This window comes from Vombatus ursinus, unplaced genomic scaffold, assembly GCF_900497805.2.
Source record: "Vombatus ursinus unplaced genomic scaffold, bare-nosed wombat genome assembly UNPS02014798.1, whole genome shotgun sequence".
Taxonomy (NCBI): Eukaryota; Metazoa; Chordata; class Mammalia; order Diprotodontia; family Vombatidae; genus Vombatus; species Vombatus ursinus.
In genome coordinates this window covers 61,143,504-61,164,244 of record NW_020954576.1, presented here as the reverse complement: position 1 = coordinate 61,164,244, position 20,741 = coordinate 61,143,504, and the positions used below count along the sequence as shown (strand labels likewise).

Genomic DNA, 20,741 nt, shown 5'->3' with positions numbered 1-20,741 from the left:
CTTATTAAACTGAAACTTCATTCAGTGGTTCAAACCTAGGGAAATGTGCATGATGTTTTCTAGCTTTGAGCTTCTTACAGATGCCTTAATGCCATCATCATCATCAAGTGTTACTTAATGAGCACCAGTTTCTCAATACTTTTACCCTCTTAGGTAGTAAATGAGAGATGAGAAGAAATCAATATCTCCTTGTCATAGAAGGAGCAGTGAAGTACTGAAGGAAACTTTGTAGTGACAGCAATCTCTGCAAAACTAAAATGAGTAGAATTTTGCAGAATTTACACTAATTGGATTGCATCATTAGTTTTTCAGTTCTCTTAATGAAATAAAAAAATGGACTTTTAGATTTTACTGTCTGTTTTTGTAATATTGACAGCTTTGGAGTTCTTGAACTTGGGAAAAGAAACAAAAGTGAGGAAGAGAGGAGGACACAGATCTTTTCCATCTCATTAGTTCTGGATCCAGAGTCAGTTTCTTCCCTTGGGAGATCTTTTTAGTGATTTATTGGAATTGGGAGGGGTGTTGATGGGCAATCTTTGTGTACAGATACATGGTCCACAGAGACCTCCTTTGCAGGTAGATTGTACATTCTTTGAGCCCACCGTGATTCTCACCAGCTTTTCCCACACTAACCAGCGTGATGGTGGTCACCTATACTATGTCAGCCAGCAGTGATAAGAGTATAGAAAAAGAGAAAGCAAGGTGGGTGAGATAAGCAATTTTTGTTTAAAAAATATTTCTAACCACCTAGTATGGGTATAAGTTTATCTTTAACCTAACTGTACTAAATGGATGATTAAAAAGCTGTGTGACAATATTGTATGTTTTCTGTCAACATTTTCTAAGTAATATTGTATTCTTTGAAGAAATGCCCTATTTTTGCATTTCATTAACACTTTGGTTAATAGAGGATTTTATTTTGGAAAGCCAAGTAAATTACAAAGAAGTTAGAGCTGGAAGGAGTATCAGAGGTGATCTATTCTTACCCATACTTGAATGAGAAACACCTATTCAACACGTCCAGCAAGTGGTCCTCCAGTCCTTGCTTAGAGACACCCTTGAGGTGGGAGGAAGATTTACTACCTTTCCAGACAGCCTGTCCTACATCCTACTTTTGGATAGTTTCTACTAAGAAATCCCCTCCTCCCCATATCACACATAAATTTACTTCTTTCCAAAACTGTGCAGGTCTATAAAACTGATACAAAAAAGGAAGGGTGAAAATTGTCTTGTTAGCCCATTATAAGTATTCTCAGTTTGTGGGTCAGCGAATTATAAGGAAACACAGCTTCTCTGTGAGATATTTATCTGCTTAGAAAGAAGCAAATTATTGATATGCTTTGACTTCATTTTTTGTGTAGTTGATACTCCAGTTATGGTGAAGTGATACTTTTGTCTTTGTGTTTAAATATTACAGAAAGTAGATAGCTGGCTGTCACCTCTAGGAAAGGGAGGCGAAATACCAGATTTTAGAGATCTGAAAAATCCCTGTGATAATGAATTTTACAGAGGAAAACCTTTGTCATCTACAAATGCCTAAGCAGTGATGACCCTATATTAGTGTGTGATGGGCACCGTATTCCATCACAATAAACAGCTCTAAAAATGAGTGTCTCCATAAGTTCAAGGGAGCTATTGAGGGGGATAGTAGTTTTTTATTTTGCTTTTTTAACCATCTCGTACTCTTTTAGATAGTGACCCGAGGATGTGAAACCGTGGAAATGACATTGCGGAGGAATGGGCTGGGCCAACTTGGCTTCCATGTCAACTTTGAAGGAATCGTAGCAGATGTGGAACCCTTTGGCTTTGCTTGGAAGGCTGGCCTCCGCCAAGGCAGCCGCCTTGTTGAGATCTGCAAAGTAGCTGTAGCTACCCTGACCCACGAGCAGATGATTGATTTGTTACGTACGTCTGTGACAGTCAAGGTAGTCATCATTCAGCCTCATGAAGATGGATCTCCCAGAAGGTAAGGGACCAAGAGACCAGGCATGACACTCCCGGGTGTTAATTGTTTGGTTCTCTTGGTGCTTGTAACACATAGCTACTCTTTACCATATTTATCAAGGAAAGTATTGGTTGGATTGTAGCCATTAGAGCAATTCAAATTTAATTTAATTACCATGGAGTAAATAATAGAACATAACCCACTAAACAATTTAATGGGAAAGGGGGCAAGGGGACAAGTGCTTACTATGTGTCAGCTGCTATGCTAAGTTCTTTACAGATATTTTCTCATCTGATCCTCACAACCACCTTGGGAGGTAGGTGCTATCATTATCTTCATTTTACATTCAAAACTGAAGAAGACACAGGTTGAAGTGACTTCCCCAAGATCACATAGCTAGTAAGTGTCTGTTGCCAGATTTGAACTCAGATTTTCTTGACTCTGCCCAGTCTTCTATCCTCCGTGTCCCCTAACTATTTATTGTTGGTATGTGTATACACATATGTGTGTATATTATTTGACACGTATCATATAAAATGCCTGTACTGGGAAATGTACCACATAAAAAATGAGAGGAGAAATAAACCGAAGGTCAGAGAGAATGAATTTTCTTTATAAAAATCCAAATGTAATAAAACACATAAATTGCAAACCTTAAAAGACCCATATAAATCTTAGCTGTGATAAGAAAAAACTCAGTGCCATACTATCTTTTTTTATTCTCTTTTACTTTCTTTTTCTAGTAGCAGATTTTTTATGATCATAACAGCCTTTGGCAGGCAAGAGACCTTTTCCTGAAAAACTGGGATTCCTTTTTTGCTTGATGAGGTCCTTGTAAACACGAGATAGAAGAAATCAGTACCTGCTTTTCAGAGAAGCACTGAACGGAACTGGGAAGTGACTTATTCTCTGGAAAATTAAAGTAAAATGAGTAGAATTGCATTAAGTAGGTCTAAATTTTGGAAAAAAGGTCTGCATGATTGGCAAGTCTCAAATCTGATGTTTTTTCTCCCAAGAGAAGAAGTAAATATTGTGAGAAGCAACTAGAAAAAATACCTTTAGTGAGAGTAAGGACATAAGAAAGTAGGCACTGCCCCTTTTTCTATCATGAAAACTATTTTTTTTATACTTGTAGTTAAGAATCATGCTGAAACACGAAGGAAGTGTAGAGCCATGGGGCATTAAAAAAGCCATTTGAGAAGAGCCATCCTTTTCCAATTAGGACATAGTACTGCATCACATAGGAGCACAGATTTTAAGCAGGAAGGTGCACTTTTTTCATTTCTGTTTCTACAATTAGGCTTCCTTCGTCATCTATTCCTCCCTTCTAAGGGGCATATGATTTTGCAATTATCACACAATTGCTATTCTCTTTGGCATGGTCTTTGAGAAAGGTGGTATTACTCAATAAATGTTACAGTGTTTATCATCAGACTGCTGTATACTTTTGCCAAAGGAGAAGACCTCGTCAATCCATTGATTTATATTTTGTTCATGAAGTATGAGTGTCTAATAACATTTGCTTGTTAATAACTGTTTATTGCTCTGGTAACTTTTGGCATGTTAAAATTGGCTTATGCTGTAGCTTCCCCTTAGCATAATGTTACCTTAAATAAAAACAGGTTTTTTTGTGCCTTATTAGGAAATATAACATGCTTATGACAACAGGATAGCAATATTTACTATATCTGAGCTCTGAAGCAATTGTTTTTATATTCATGGTGTCTTTCAATTGTCATTGCCCTAGTGCATTAGGGGGAGGGGATCTCTGTTCCCTGAATTCCAATACTCATGGTATGTGCATGAGTTTTGAAAATTATTAAAAGCGAAAAAAAATTTTGGTAGAGTAGGCATTGGTAATAGCATATGTTATAGAGCTGAGATACAAAAATTATCTAATAATAAAAAAATGCCATTCTAGTAAGTGTTAAGCTATTTATTAGCAATGTTACTTTATGGTAATGGTCTTATTCTTATGTATGATACAGATTTGTAACCCCCAAAATATTAGGATAAGGACTAAATCTACCTATGCTAAAAGTGGTAGGAAAAACGTTGTTAGGGATAAATATATAGGATATGAATTATTTGATAATTTCTACCACCTTTCTTCTTCGAGTAAAAAGATAAGATCTGAGACTGAGAAAGATGGTCATTTGGCAATTGCAAGGTCCTTGGTTACTTTGGAGAGAGTGGTTTCTCTTGAGTGCTAAGGTAGGAAGCCAAATTGCAAAGAGTTAACAAGTGAGGGGAAGGAAAGAAAATTAAGGCAGCACGTGTAGATATTATTTTTCTAGAAATTTGAGTGAAAAAAGGAGGAGAAATATACAATGGCAGCCTGAGAAGATGGTGGGATCTTTTTTTTTAAGATTTTTAAGGATGGGATAAACTTGGGTATATTTGAAGGCAGTAAGGAAGGAACCAGTACAGAGGGAGAGATTGACAATTAGAGTGATAGGTGCTTGAGAAGAGAGGTGGATAAGAAAGGGTTTAAGTGGAGATGTTAGCCTTGACAAGAAAAAAAAAAAATACGACCTTAATGATCAGAAACTAGAGGATAGGAGAGAGTGGGAAATGATGTCAAGGGATTTTAAGATGAACGTGATAGAAAAAAGTGAGCTCACACTAAATGACCTCAGTTTTTTTCAGTAAAGTAAGGGTTGAAGTCCTTATCTGAGAGCATGCAGGGACAATGAATTGAGGGATGGTTAAAGAGAAAACGGGAGATTTGGAATATTTTTGGTGAAGAGTAAAAGAAGGAACCAGTTAGGGAGGAGTAGAAGAATTAGCAAATATTTCCCAATATCTAGAGATTAAATTGTTGTTCCCTCATTGTCCTGTAAAATGAAAATATTGTATGGTTGCTTCCTAGTTATCTAGGTGAATCAATATCCACACCCTTTGGCAGCTTAGATTATTACTCAGGCACCAAATCTTCCACAAAGTATTTGTGAGTGGATAGAAGTTGTATGTTTGTATTCCACACCTTTGGTTTTGCTAGCTGTAAAACAAGGCCACTTGTTAAACAAACAGCTAAACTATATTAAACTCCTACTATGGGCCAGGTACTGTCCATTGTATTATACCATATAGGTAATACTTAACAGTGAGGAACATTTATAGCCAAGAAAATTCCTTTTTTTTTGCTTGGACCTTACAGGACAAAGCAAGAAGCATTGGATGGAGGTTACTGAGAGATTTAAGCTTGATACAAAGAAAAGCTTCTTTTTAATTAGATTTTAATAAGTTTTATTTTCACATTGCCTAGATTTCTTCTGTATCTGTCCCGCTGCCTTCTTCCAGAAAGACATCACTTATAACAAAGATTTTTTTAAGCAGAAAAAGGAAAAAAAAGAAAAAGAAATAAGCAAAACTGATCAAAGCACATTTTAAAAAATCTGTCATCCACCATGTTTCACATCCATGGACCCAACCTCTGCTGTGGTATTGCAGGGAGAAGGCTTCTCCTCATCCTCTAAGGCCATGTTTGTTCTTCATAATTTCACAATGTTCAGTTTCACTTGTTTTGTCCTGGCTCTTTCCATTTACCTTGTTGTAGTCACTGTGTGTGTTGTTTTCCTGGTTCTTCTTCCTTCACTTCACATTGTTTCATATAAAGTCTTTCAATACTTCTCTGGAGTCATTACATTTATCATTTCTTATAGCACAGTAATAACTTAAGGATTAGAGCTATACAAAAGTGGAATGGGCCGCCTCAGGCAGGAGTGGAGTCATTTTCAGCAAAGGCTATTTCGAAGGGTATATTGTTCGGGGACGGCTTCAGGGATGCAGGAATAAGTAAATGGACTTTTCCAGCTCTTTGTTTCTCTACCATCAGCTGCCCACCTGGCTTCCCACAACAGGCTAGGCTGCACTTTTATTCTCCCTTCTGATTAACTGTGATCAACTCATTGGGGAGCCCACCTTTAAACAATAGCAAAATTGATGGGTTCAGAAGGCCTAGAATAACATGAAATAACATGATGACGGTGATCAAAATCAAGTTCATCATTGTCTTTTTGATCAAGAATAGACCCTCCCCAAGTTGCCTGGGATATATTTAAAATGATCACATACTCCAACAAGGGTTGTGTTTATCTGAATAGCATAGCATCATAAAACCATAGGAGAGTTCTAGAAAATGCTTCCACTTGTCACCAGTTTTGTTTTGGATTTTGACATAATTACCTAACAGACTTTCATGACCTAGGCTCATCTTTGCAAAATACACTGCCTTCCAGACTGTGGTAGTGAAAGATTAAATGGAAAAGTTTTCCCAGCTAAACTACAGATTTAGCAATTAGATTTCTTTTTAACCCTAAAGCTGAATCTGTCCCAGTTTGTGTTATTTTCCTTCTAGCATGGTAATTAAGATACTCAAGTATAAGCAGATGATATGTACATTTATTGTTAAGCAAAGAGGAAATCAAAATGCTTGCATGTAATTGATCTTGCAGCCTTATCTAAAATTTCTGAGTATTTCCTTTTGGCAAGCCAACTACAGAAAATGTGCCAGATGCTATAAATGCAGCTTAAGTCCCTCCTTGACTTGTACCTAGTATCTCAGAGGAAGCCAGATACATTTATCAATGAAGTTTGAGTTTCTGTTAATGTGGAGGGGAAAAAAAAAATCTTTAAAGCTTGTTGTTTTTTTTTCCCCTTACCATTGGTTGCAGTGGAAGTTGCCCAGGAGACAAGATCATCTATTCTTTGTCAATTAAAAGCGCTGCAATGCATCAGGTGCAGCAGACTTGCAATAGAATTAGAAGATGATATTTTTCCCTTTTTGAGGGTATTCAGTTTTGTGGGACACATTTTGATTTGACAAGAGTGGATATGTCCTGGCAGACACACAAACTAACCTCAAATGTATTCACCAACAGTTCTTAAGTAGAGTGGTCGCAACAGATTTCCCTTTTCTGTTGTTTGTTGTTTAACACAAAGGAAATATGGGTGCTTTCACTTTAACGTTTACCAACTTTGCTCTTTGTATTTGACCTGAGTTTTGTTGCTGGTTGGTGGTGTTTATGTTGCAGTCACCATGTACATCCTTTGGTTCTGCATTCTTCAACATTGAACGACAAAAGATTTTATATATTCACTCCTCCTACCCCTTACTTTACAGATGGAAAAAGAAAGACCAAGAGAGGTCTAGTGATGTGCCCAGAGCCACACAGGCATCAGGTATCTAGTGGCAGAGCCTGAGTTTGAATTCGAGTCCTTTGGCTCCAAATCCAGCACTTGTTCCACAGTGTCCCGTTGCCTCTTGGTGGTGTTTCTGATATAGGATATATGATACATGGAGAAGACAGAACAAATGCAAAATGAGATGCAAAGCAGCTATAACAGCTTGCAGTGACATGCATTACTGCGGAGATGAGTCTTTCGTGCGTACTTTAAATCTGCCTAATCATTTCACTAAGAGGATGGCCTCTAGGGAAGTTTCCTGTATAGAGCTAGCCTTAAAGGAATTTCTGGTGTATCTAGGCAAAGCCTGGTGTATATGAATCTAAGTCTGTATAGTCTGACTAGAAGATTGTATTTGTGGAAAATATAGTCAGTGAAATTGATAAAGCAAAAGCTACAATGTTTAGGATTAGTTGTTAATGTTTTTTGTTCAGTCGTTTTCAATGGTGTCCAACTCTCTGTGACCCCATTTGGGGTTTACTTGGCAAATTGCTGGAGTGGTTTGCCATTTCCTTCTCTAACTCGGAAACTGAGGCAAACAGGGTTAAGTGACTTGCCCAGGGTCACACAGCTAGTGTGTGTGAAGACACAGAAAGTGTCTGAGGCTAAATTTGAACTCAGGAAGATCATTTTTCTTGATTCCAAGCCCAGCGCTCTATCCCCTGCACCGCTTAGTTATAAGTCATATTAAATTGAGCACCAGAACACATGCTTATACTTAGAGTAAGAATATAATAATAAGATTAGCTGTTTTTCAATGAAATTATTTTTGAGAGGAGTTCTTTAGAGGACAGCAGGGGACCAATTAGAGAAATGGAAAAGATAATTTACATGTATGTTTGGCATAGCTGAGATGTTGGAAATTGCTTGATTCTGTCTGTATTCTGTCTTCAGCATAATATAGTATTCAGGCACTCAGCAGAAGCCTCAGGTCATGACTGCATTTTTATAAGATATTTCCAATAAATATGAAACTTTGAGAATGCCTTATTAAAGACTACTGTTCTCATGACAGCTGAGAGAAATGTTTTACAAACAAAAGTTCAAACAGCCCTTCGTTGCTTTCTTCCTTGCACACACACACACACACACACACACACACACACACACACACACACACACCCCCCAAGAAACAGCTCAAAACCCAGCCCTAGGTCAGTACTTGGAATAGGAAAGGTATTATAAGCCCACCAAATCCTCCCAGCATCCGTACTTTCTCATTTTATGCAGAAAATGGAAGCTTCATCTTTCCCCATCTTTTGAATTAAGAAATGAGATTGATAGAAACTTTAACTGTTTTGCCAAGTAATGCAAAGAACAACAGAACAAGCACACGCACACGTGCACATATATTCAATTGTATATATTCAGTATTCTCAATGATTTGCACTGTATACATTTAATAAATATTAAATGACAATAAGTAAAAAAAACTGAATAAATTTGAGATACTCGATTCTAAACCCATACCAAATCCTGTTTCAGATTTGCCATCAAGTGGGTTTGCTCTTAGTATGTATTAGAAGGATGCAGAATAATGACATTATCTCTTAAGATAAAAAAACTCAAATGAACAGATGGATATTCAGACCTAATATATACAGGGCATCTTTCTAAATTCTGGGGAAATAGTACTGACCCTCAAGGAGCTTACGTTCAACTGGATCGCAAGGGAACAGATTATCAGTATACACATAAGTATAGTAAAAGGGAGAAATCAAACTAAGTGTTTTAGGAAAAATGGAGGAGGAAAACAACACTAACTTCTGAGGGGATCAGGGAAAGCTTTGTAGAAAAGGTGGCACCTTGGCCTACCTTATAAAAGGAGATTAAGAATATGGATATGTTGTGCGTAGGGTACCCATAGGATTTCAAGGTGGAGATGTCTTATAGGCATTTGGAGATCATCAGATCACCAATCCAGAGCTTAAAAAGACTAATAAATGAATAAACAAACAAATCTAGCCCAGACTTTTTATTTTGTAGATGAGGAAGGTGAGGCCCAAGAAGGTTAATGATTTACCCAAGGTCATACAGATACCTTTTTATGTTAAGTTTCAAGAGACAGAATGGGCTAAATATAGATACTTGTGGGAGTCAGTTTTATAGAGAGAATTGATTCTTACAGGAGTGGATAAGATGACAAAAATTACAAGGAGAAAACACAGAAAGAAACATATAATACATCTCATATTCCAAAGCCAAATAGATGTTATTTTAAGGTCCTTGCTATTTGGGAAATTAAGCCATTGATCCCTCTATATTGCCCTACACACTTGAGAGTTGAGAGAGAAATTACTTTTGAGGAAATTTTTCAGTAATTCAGAAGGATGCATGACATAGTTGGTGTAGACATTCCTTCCACCTAGTTAGATTTCAGCCCCTCCCTGCTTTAACAGATGACCCTTAATGAGTTGCCATAGCAAAAAATAGTTCTTCACCTGATGGCCAGCCTTCTGGTGATAAACCTCCCCAAACAGCTGATAGCTTTCAAGAATAAAGGGTCACCTTTGCACCATTACGAGACAGTATGTTTGGACTTTAATGAAGGCTTATAGGTTAATGGGAAGGAGGCAGGGTTAATTTCAAAACTAGATTCTTTGCATGTATATGCATATCTTTTTGTACTCACAAAACCCTTGAGGATCATTTATTCTTTATTTCTCACTGCTTCTTTCTGTAATTAGGCTTTTGTAAATTCTATAATTAGGCTTTCTGTAAAAGGCTGCTTTTTTTTTTAAGCACAGAGGAGAAAAATGGTCATGATATGGTTAAGCTATAGTCGCATTCCCAATCACAGTGAATATTTGCGCTTGTTGTCAATGAAAGTTCAGCAGATAGGCTGAGAGAGACGTCATTATGTTGCATTTAAAAGCAGGGTTTTTATGTGGCTATCAAGGCAGCTGGTTCATAATCGGTATGTACAAAAGCCCCTCAGCTTTCCTCGGGAGTATTATACTCAAACTTTTTAAAAGCATCATGTAGTTCATTAAAGGTGGAACATCTTAGAAAGTCCTTTGTTAGCTCTGGAATGAGTACAGAGAGGTCTCAAGGCTTTTAAAGATGACTGCTTCATATATAAGCATATTAAACCTGAAAAGGCTTGCCTTGAACACTCCAGTATCAAAACTTCCACAGGCTTCATCTTGGAATGACAAACTGGAGTAATTGGCTTTGTGAGCTGACTCTGAACTTGTTAATGGTGCTATTTGCAGTATGTAACTTGTTAGTGGAGACCCAAGGGTGACTGTAAGTGACATAAAATATATTTTTTCCAGACTAAAAGAACTTAAGTACCTTACTGATCTATTGAATATAGGGAAGAGCATCGAGAGATTGCTTCTCTGGGAGCCATCAAGCTGGGTAAAAAATGCACCTTGATTGGCGTAGAAGTCCATAAGACTTAGACGTGAGTTAGTCCTAAATTTTTTCATTGATTGTGATTTACTTATTATTTTTTTAATCTTCAGCTTGGGTGAACATGTCTTACCATCATCAGCTCAGGGAAAGTCAATCATGTTAGATGCTGGGGATAAAAAAAATAAAAATCAAGCAAATCTCTTGCTCTCAAGAATCTTGCATTTTAACAGCAGGAATGGCAGGCCATTTGTTAGCAAAGACCAGGTATGTACAGGGTGCATGCACAATCATTTCAGGGAACCACTAGTTGCTGGAGGATTGAGTGAGGCCTTGTATAGGAGATGGCCCTTGAGCTGAGCTCTGAATGAAGTTAGAGACACTATCAGAACAAGATGAGATAATAGACTGGACAAAGGCATGGAAATGGAATGGAATTCTGTGTATGAGTAGCAGCAAGTAGGTCCATTTGGCCAGACAATGAAATGCTTAAAGGGATATAATATGCAATAAGCCTTAGAAACAGATTGGAGCCAAATGGTGGAGGACTTTTAAATGTCAAGGTAAAGAGATTATATTTTATCTTGGGGGCAGCACCAAGGATCCAGTCCTAAAAAACTTTGTTCATCAAAGGTCTGTCCAAAGACATGACAAAAGAAACATTGAAAGATTTATTTCATGGCTCTGTTGATGCCAGAATAGTTGGTCACTGACAAGGAGACAGAGTCATCTGAAGGGTTTGATTTTGTGGACTTCAACTCAGAAGATGCCAATGCGCGAAAGAGGTCATGGAAGATGCGGAGATTGATGAAAACATTTAACTCTGGTCTGGGCCAAGCCCAGTGGCTTTGGAGGCCTTCTTGGCAGTCGTGGAAGTGGTAGTTGTGGAGACTTTAGTGGTCAAGGAGGTGGTAGAGGAGGCCAGGGAGAGGGAGGGGGTTGGTGGCAGAGGCCAAGGAAACTTTGGAGAGCAGGGTGGTTTCCAAGGAGGCTAAGGAAAAGGAGGAGACAACAAGCCACAAAGAAAGAAGATTGAGTTCTCCCCATTCTCTTTTCCTTTGTTGTTTGAACAGACTCTGGGTGTTTTATCCTGTCATCTAGTAGTTGACAGAGCCTTCTGAGGACATTCCAAGAAAACATGCAGTCCAGAAGTCTTCTTGGAAAAAACTGGATGACTTTTCAAGGGAAAGAGGGTGTTGGTTTTGACTGGATAGATGTTCCATGTAAACTTTTTGTAGATAAGGGTGATTAAAAACAAAAGCCTAAGATATCTTACTAAATCCTGGAGTTATACATCATAAGTAATCTATCAACCATCTTTTATTGAGTACCTTGCATTGCACTAAGTGCTGGGGAAACAAAAAAAGAAAAGAAAAAACCTCATCCCTTCTCTGAAGGAGCTCACAGAGGGTATTCTAGTATGATACAAACAAGATAAATATAAGATAAACTAAGGGTCATCTCAGAGGGAAGACACGGAGATTAAGGGGGACTGGGAAATATTTTTTTGCAGAAGGTGGTCTTTAGCTGAGTTAACGGAAGTCAGTATGAAGTATTCTAATAAATTATATGAGAAGGATAAGAAATTTGGAAACTAATCCAATTACTTTCTCAAGTTCCCAAATTCTCTTCACAGATTCCTCATTTTTTTTTAATGTCATTGTTTTTGTGAAGGAAAAGAAAGACTGACTAATATCACCTGTTCTTCAACAACAAAAACAATTAAGTGCCTATTATACATAGATAAGGGTTGGCAGTGATAACTAGTTTATATAACACAGTCCTTGTCTTTATGGAGCTTATAGTCTACTAGATAAGAGTATAAACACAGATAACTGAAATACATAATGTATTGGAGGCTGGGAGGGGGTGAGACAGCTTATTATGGCTCTGGAATACTTTTTGTGACTTTCATTAATGTTTTCTTGAAATAGCCTCCCATTCATTATTATGTAATTTTCCGTTTCCAATTTCCTTTATCTGAAATAGTCAACCCTGGTTTTCTTTAAGTCCCAATTAAAATTCTATTTTTTTTTTTTAATTAGGCGATTGGGGTAAGTAACTTGCCCAGGGTCACACAGCTAGTAAGTGTCAAGTGTTTGGTCTGAGGCTGGATTTGAACTCAGGTCCTCCTGACTTCAGGGCCAGTGCTCTATCCACTGCGCCACCTAGCTGCCCCAAAATCCCATCTTTAAATGGAAGCCTTTCCCAACCCCTCTCAATTCTAGTGTCTTCCCTCTGTTAGTTATATCCTGTTCATGCTGTGTATAGATTGCTTCGTATATATCTGTTTGCATGTGGTCTCCCCTATTAGATTGTAAGCTCCTTGAGGGCAGTCTTTTTCCTTCTTTTTTATCCTTAAAGCTTAGCACAATGCCTGGCACTTAGTAAGTACTTAATATATGTTTATTAATTGATTGAATATCTGCCAATGTATTTGGAGTGACTTCAGATTCTTCTTCCTTTTTTCAAATTAGCGCACATTTAGATGGTAGTTTACAGTTTGCAAAGAGCTTCTTCAAAACAACTCTTTTGCAAGAATTTATTATTCCCATTTTGCAGAAGTAAAAACTGAGGATCAGAAAATTAACTTGCCCATAGATACATTGCTAATAAATGATAGAATCTGGGCTTGAACCTAGGTCTTCTGACTTCTTTTTTTCATTATCCCATGTTACCTCCACTGCCCAAAGTAACTAGGTAGGTTTTAGATTAGATTGTCAATAGTAGGGACAACAGTGAGTAGAGTGCCAGACCCACTGTCAGGAAGACCTGAGTTCAAATCCAGTCTCAGGCACCTAATAGCTGTGGGATCCTGGACAAATAACTTAACTTCTCTTTGCCTCGGTTTCTTCATCTATAAAATGGGAATAATAATAGCAACTACTTCCTAGGGTTATTGTGAGGATCAAATGAGATAATTATTATAAAGCACTTAGCACAGTGTTTGGCACTTAGTAAGTGCTATATGTTTCTTGTCATTATTATTGTTATTAATATTATTATTGTTATTATTATTATAGCAAGAGATTAAGAAAAAATCAGAGCTGGTCATGGGAGGGGGTACGAATGCATATGCCTCTCTGTACTAAACCACCAAATGGTAATTATTTTGCATTATTAGTGGTTGGGTGGTTTTTATTTTGTCAAAGAATTACACCATCCCATCCCTAAGCATAGATAATTGAACCTAGAACATAAATAGGGAATTTAGAACCTTCTGATTCCATTTGGGTGAGGTTTGTAGCACCACCTGTAATGCACCACCATGGGGTGTTTCCCCTCAGTCAGAGGATGAACCTTGGAAAGAAATTTCAAGACTTCTGAAACATGTGAGTGTGTGGGTGTGTGTGACGAGGCTGGGTGACTCGATGTCCCTTCTTGGTTCTGTAGGGGTTGTTCTGAGCTCTGCCGAATCCCGATGGTGGAATATAAACTCGACAGTGAAGGTACCCCATGCGAGTACAAAACCCCTTTCAGGAGGAATACAACTTGGCATCGGGTCCCAACTCCTGCTGGGCAGCCTCTGTCTCGTGCCTCCCCGATCCTGGGAACATCTGACCGGCTGCCCTGCCAACAGCTTCTCCAGCAGGCTCAAACAGCTATTCCTCGCAGCACGTCCTTTGACAGAAAGTTGCCAGATGGCACAAGGTAAAATCCTTCATTCTTAAATGTCTCCCCTTTCCTTTCTCCTGTGGGCTCTGCTTATAAGCCCCTTGGGTTTTAGGACTGGGTATTTTAGGATGGGACTTTTCTTTGGCTCAGTCACTCATAAATTAGCTTGTTCTAAACAGTGGGGTCCAGACAGTTGGGCTAAGGTCAGAAGGCACTTGGGAGGGAAAGCAGGGGGTGGAGAGGCAGGGAGTAGGTCATCCCTCTCTCATTTTAATGGTTCCTTGGGAGAGAACCGGAAACTGCCCAAGGAGCAGACGGTTCCCCACAGCAGAGTAAACAGTGTCTCTTCTTTCCCTATTGTGAAACAGGAGCTGCTAGGTAATTTGTGCTCTAAGCACCCTGGGTAAGATAACAACTGGAAACTTTGTGACGGGAGCCTATGCAGACAAGTAATGAGCATAAATAAAACAAAACTATCCTCTGCAAAATTAATAATTAAATCCCATTATCGTAACATGGGTACCATTGCAAGAATTTCTGTGATCATTAGGAAGCTTTATACTTTCCTTTCCTCCCTTAAATCAGGCGTAGTAAGGATTTTAAAAAATTATTATTTGAAGTAAATTACTGTCAATGAAGGGGAAAGCATGTGTTTAAAACTTGTAACTGTATTCTTTAAATGCTCGAGGAATGGTTAGAATTTTTAACCTGTATAACTTTTTTATTTTTATTATATCTATAGCTACAGATACGCACGCATTCATATATACACACAAATATATATGTGCATATATACATTCATGTGTGTGTGTATGTAGAAGGATGTGTCTATATAACATGTTAATTCATTTGGATAAATACTTACATGCAGGCATTTCCCTAGATGGCAAAATAAAGTTACTTATTTGTGAAGGGTCTGATCAACTCCTTTTTTTCCCCAAATATTTAATTTTTTCCAATTAAATGTAAAAACAATTTTTAACATTCTTTTTTTTTGAATTTTGGATTCCAGATTCTCTTCTTCCCTCCCTTCCTCTCCCTCCATGAGAAGACAAGCAATTTGATATAGGTTGTACATGTGCAGTCATGCAAAACATTTCCTTGTTAGTCATATTGTGAAAGAAAACACAGACCCCCCCATCCCCCAAAATAAGAAAGTAAAAAAAGAAAAGTATGCTTCGATCTGCATCCAGACCCAATCAGTTCTTTCTAACTCCCATTTTTAATGTTTATTATTCTTGAAGCTTAAAAGTGTTTCTTCCCTGTTCCTCTTCTCATTAAAGTATACTGTTTCTCCAAACAAGGTTGACAGGTTGTGTATGAAATGTGGTAATTGATAAGAGAGCCTTGTACATGTTGATTTGCCAAATGTTCTCTTACTTTTCTCTTTCTTTATTCATTAAATTTCAAGAGACTCGAATTCCACTCTCTGCCCAAGGAAGAGTATTTAATCTAGTTCAATTAAAGACACAATGAATTTAGTGACTATTCCATACCAATAAAGATGCAAGTAGACATTCCAGGATAGGGATACATCATAATAACTTGATATACATATAGAAAGTAAAATCCTTTGTTGAAGCTTAAATGAAGGAAAAATTCCTCAAAGATATTTTCTGTGTTAAGATGGTATACAGTAAAAATATTAAATAAAATAATACCCAGAGCACATCTTATAGCAAAAGAATTTGAGAGCTATTTTTGTGCCTGCCCCCAACATTAACTCATTTTTGTGTTTCATGGGCAAATTGTACTCTCAGTGAAACAGAATTACAATGAACAGTGATGATCATTTGAAAATGAATAGAGCTCACCAGAATGCCATGAAGTGTAATGAAAAACCTATTGGTGCTGTTCTTATCCCAGTTCTACAATCTTTTCTTTTCCTCTCTTCCTATTTTCCTACGTTCTACATTCCACATGAATCATTATACTGAGTTCTGCAGGTAATTAAGTATGGTTTTGTTTCTACACATATTTCTTTTCACTGTAACATTCCCAACTATAAAGCAACTGACATATCTCATTATAATCAACTCTTAATTGCTTATGGCTTAATTATCCTGTTCTGAATGGTTCTTTTTTTTTTCATCTCAACATGTTTCTTTCTTTTCTTTGTAATTGTAAAAAAATGAATCTATTTGTAAAACAAAACAGGACAGGTCAAGATGTTGAAACTCCACAAATACCTCAGTGCACTGTTAATGATTCTAGTCAACATTACAGAAGTTCACCAAGCAACCAGTCATCTTCCAGTGACCCAGGACCCAGCGGGAGTAGCCACTGGAGACAGCAAGTGGGATATGACGGGTATTGATGATTTTCTATTGCACTATAAGTCCCCAGTTTTCTATATAGGATTTAACCAGGCTTTTAAAAAAAATCACATCATTTCACTGCTGTGGGAACATTGGTTTGGTTTTTATTGTTGTTGTTTTTTTTCCTTTCAGTAAAATAAAACATAAAGTTGAAAATTAAGCCTTTAGGGAAATTATAAAGACCAGCCTTTGGTGGCTTTTCTTTAAAAACTTAATAAGGGTAAGCTCCCAACCTTCTTTAATGTATTTTTCCCTTTAAGATATTGCTCAAAATCAAAGGATAAATAGTAAATAATAATTGTATAAATAGATGAACATTTTAAAGTAGTAGTTTTTGACTAATTGTAATATCAAGTATTTAAATAGCTTTTAGAGGTATGCCAAATGCTTTACAAATAGCTCATTTAACAAAATTTAACAAAAAACCATTTTTTTATTCATAGCCTTTGGTGTGTGACAGACTCCGTAGCGTTTGACATGTTATCCAAGCAGCAGAATATTATTGCCTTGACACGTTTCTCTATAAAATATCTCTGGTTGTATATGCGTAGTGTCTAGGAGCAGACTAAAACAAAGTCATATGGTTCCTTGTGAGCATAGTGACAGCTGAATTGATTGATGCTAATAACAGAGAAAACATTAATAAATTTCATGGGAAGAAAATGGGGAAAAAATGCTCGTCTAGCCAGACTTTTCTGCAGAGTAAGTAATTGCTACAAGTAACTGTGTATTGGCGTGTTGCTTTGCAGCAGAATCCCATCTCTGCCATTTTAAAGGGATAATTTAGAGAATGGCCAAGTCAAATATTAGCATGAGAGGAAAGGTTTTATGTTACTATATTAACATGTGCAAAACAAAACATACACCCATTCCTTTACTACTTTCTGTTGTGTATAGAATTAGATATTTGTATTTTAGGAATATTTATTTTACTTTGTTTGAAAATACATGATTTTCTAAAAATTGTAAACACAGTATTTGTATAAATAGATGAACATTTTAAAGTAATAATTTCCTAACTAATAATAATAGCAAGCATTTATATAACTGTTAAAGGCTTGCAAAAATGCCATAAAAATAGCTCATTTGGCAAAATTTAACAAAACCTTTCTTTTTCATAGCTTTTTGCATTCTTAATTTTTAATTTTTCTTTTAAAATTTGGATTTTTCTAGGATTTTCCTAGCTAGGCCCACCTCTCTACTGCCCAAAAGCCAGTCAAATTTTTTACCACTGCCTTTAAAAATGATTAATTGTAAAGGAAGCAACAAAATCAAGAGAGCCAAACAGAATGCAAACTGGATGGATTTGGCTGTGTTTTGCCACAGGTTCATTGTATGACTCTAGGTATTTAACCTTTTATAACTCCCCTGTGGTCTTACTGACTGACCATTTGGTGAATTCAATAAAGTTCTGCAGACTTCAAGACATACTCAATCAGCTCCAGCGCTGGGCTGGAGCTGAAAGGCATCTATCTTTTTATGAGGAAATGGCTTCTAAGTAGGATTTCCTTTTCATTTCTGTTTTGGAAATTTGAGACGTAAAGAATGGTCATGATTATGGGTTGGTTTGGTTTGAAAACAAGAGCCTTAATTTCCCTATTTCTCTTTAGGTGCCAGTCTCCTCTACTTCATGAACACCAGAGTTCTGGTCCACTGGAGTGTGAAGGAGCCAGGGAGCGAGAAGAAATTATGGAAGGAACTAGACTTTCTGGTAATCATATACACCACAGGGGTCGTTAAGGACTTTCGATGTTTGCTTGTCCATTCATCCAATAGATATTAACCGAGCATTTACCAACTGCCACTAGTGTTCCCATTTTCTAGCACTTTACTTTTAGGTCTACCAAGCATTTTCCTCCCAACAACCTAGTGAGGTAGGTGATACTATGTGCAAGGCTTCAAGGGGGATGTAAAGCTGAATGAGACATGACTTCTGCCTTCCGGAGAACTAAGTAGAGGAACTATGGATAGTAGTAGTGGTTGGCTGTGAGGATAGTGTTGGAACTAAAAGTTACTCTGGTGACAATAAATAATTAACTAAGAGTGTGCATTTTGGTAAGACCAGGAAGTCCTTGAATCACATTCCTCTGTATTCCCACCTGATCATTTGTTCTGCAGGTATCTTTCTTTCCCTTGAGAATTTTCCTAACCTTAGAAATTGGGAACTCAAATCTTCTCTTCATTTGTGGCAGAAACCAAGTGGCATGGACCACCTTCCAAAGTCTTGAGTTCCTATAAAGAGAGAGCCCTACAGAAAGATGGAAGTTGCAAAGATTCCCCGAACAAGCTTTCTCATGTAAGTCTTTTATTCATAGATTAGTCACTTGTCTGTGTGAACTAATAACCCATGTCGGAGTCACTAATGTATTAGAGAGAGGCGTCCAGACCAGGTTCTTTAAGAATCGCTCTTCATCTTCACAGGTTGCCTTAGAGGTGAAAAAACCAGAAGCAGGCTTTTTTTATTCTGATTTTACAGAGGAAAATACTAGGTTTCAGGGATAAGTAAATGACTTGCCCAAGGTCATGAAAATCAGGGACAGAGCTAAAAATAGAACTCCAGCCTTCTGGTTCTTATTACTGGATCGTAGTGTTCTCTCCTAACCCCGCCCCCTTTTAATGAAAACACTTTAACTAGAAAAAAAAAAGACCAAAATACATAATGGAAAGTTCTCCAATGCAACTTGGGATCAAATAATCTGTATTTAAAATCAGTGCATGACAAGAAAAATTTTGATAAAGGTAAAATTAACACATATATGTTCTAGCTCACTGGAACCATACTTCTAATTAAACATAAAACGAGAATCTGTCCATTCTTAGTTATCACCATGTATTTCCAGAAACAAATTTTAAAATAAAAGCATCACATGAATGACTACACAACATAGTCGTGATTACATCAGGATGCAAACACTTATTTGCCATGGACAGATTACAATTTAGTAGGTCAGTCCTGGGGAGTTGCCTGAGGCACATGGCTGCCAAGTGACTTCACCATGCTCAGCTAGCTAGTAAATATCTCAGGAAGGATTTGAACCCAAGTCTTCACAACTTTTAAGTCTTTCACATTATTCATTATGCCACAAATTACATTAATGAAAAATTTGGAAAGTCTAAAATAAGCTTGTTTTTTACTTCTTTCTGATTTGTTTTTGCTGCCTGTATTCCCTGTGTTGTAACACTCATCATTTATTTAGCATAGTTCCTGACACATAGTAGGTGCTTAATAATCTTCATCTTTATGATATTTAAGAGTAGTGTGGATGTTCACTAGCCAACCGCATTCTATATTTCTTCACTTGGCTACTGGAATGGAAGACAAAAGCTTACTCTGTCCAGTTTTGTTTTGTTTTCTACAGACCCCAAATCTGTAAACCCCTAAGCATGGGCAGAGTTCTAGGAATAATGAGATCTGCTAAAAAGATCAGTGAGACTTATTAAGGTCCTAGCAGGAACATATATAACCTATATCAAATTGCTTGCCTTCTCAGGGAGCGGAGGAGAAGGGAAAGGGGGAGAATTTGGAACTCAAAAGTTTTTTAAAATGAATGTTAAAAATTGGTTTTATATGTAATCAGGGGAAAATAGTAATTTTTTGAAAAAAAGGATCTAACAGGAATAAAGATCAAGTACCTGAAAATAGATTAGGGACGGGACCTTTTTTCAGTTTTGGTTGTCATTTGCCAATTGGTTCCTGGTCCTATTACGTGATCTGGGCCTTGGAGATGCAGGCCTTAGCTGTATGAGCCTTGCCACAGTTCCTCTAGAGACAATATGATCTCACTCAATTTAAACTTGGGAAGACCCAGGTTCAAATCCCTCCTCAGTCAAGTACTAACTGAGTAACATTGAGCAAGTCATTTAACTCCTCTAAACTTGTTTCCTCATCAGTAAAATGAGGATGATGATCTCACTGGAATGCTTAAAGCTCTGTTGACCTGCCAGCTGTAAGCATAGTGCTCCTGTTTGAGCAGAGCCAGAATCCTGGCCTTTTCTAACTACCTAAATATTCTGCTCCTACTGCCATCTTCACCATATAAATCATGGAAGTACTTTCCCATTAAAAGCAATCCTTGTCCCTTCTGTAAATCATCTGCCTACTTCCGTTGCGTGTATACTGTCCCTGGCTCTTACGTCTGTTACTGACTTTATGGCCATTTGGATAGTGACAGCATGTCTGTGCTTCGTGCTCAAATGGATGACTGTATTCTGCCTGAAGAAGTTGATACTGATTTTTATTTCAGGCCAAACTAAGGGAGGAACAAGGTGGGGTGGGCAGGGGGTGTGGATTTTGAGAGGGCCTATTCTTCCCCAGAACC

General features: G+C 37.5%; 1 protein-coding gene across 7 annotated transcripts in view; it reads left to right on the top strand.

The window, feature by feature from the left end:
- LOC114050137 (signal-induced proliferation-associated 1-like protein 2) overlaps positions 1-20,741 on the top strand; it is a 257,408-nt gene that overhangs the window by 196,279 nt on the left and 40,388 nt on the right. For 4 of the 7 annotated variants that reach the window (XM_027871725.1, XM_027871726.1, XM_027871721.1 and 1 more), the window contains exons 10-14: positions 1,692-1,966; positions 13,883-14,140; positions 16,262-16,414; positions 18,033-18,133; positions 18,615-18,718. In XM_027871725.1, the coding sequence (XP_027727526.1) occupies positions 1,692-1,966; positions 13,883-14,140; positions 16,262-16,414; positions 18,033-18,133; positions 18,615-18,718 (891 nt within the window). The remainder of the gene's footprint in view (positions 1-1,691; positions 1,967-13,882; positions 14,141-16,261; positions 16,415-18,032; positions 18,134-18,614; positions 18,719-20,741) is intronic. The other 3 variants (XM_027871723.1, XM_027871724.1, XM_027871722.1) reach the window with 2 other exon arrangements.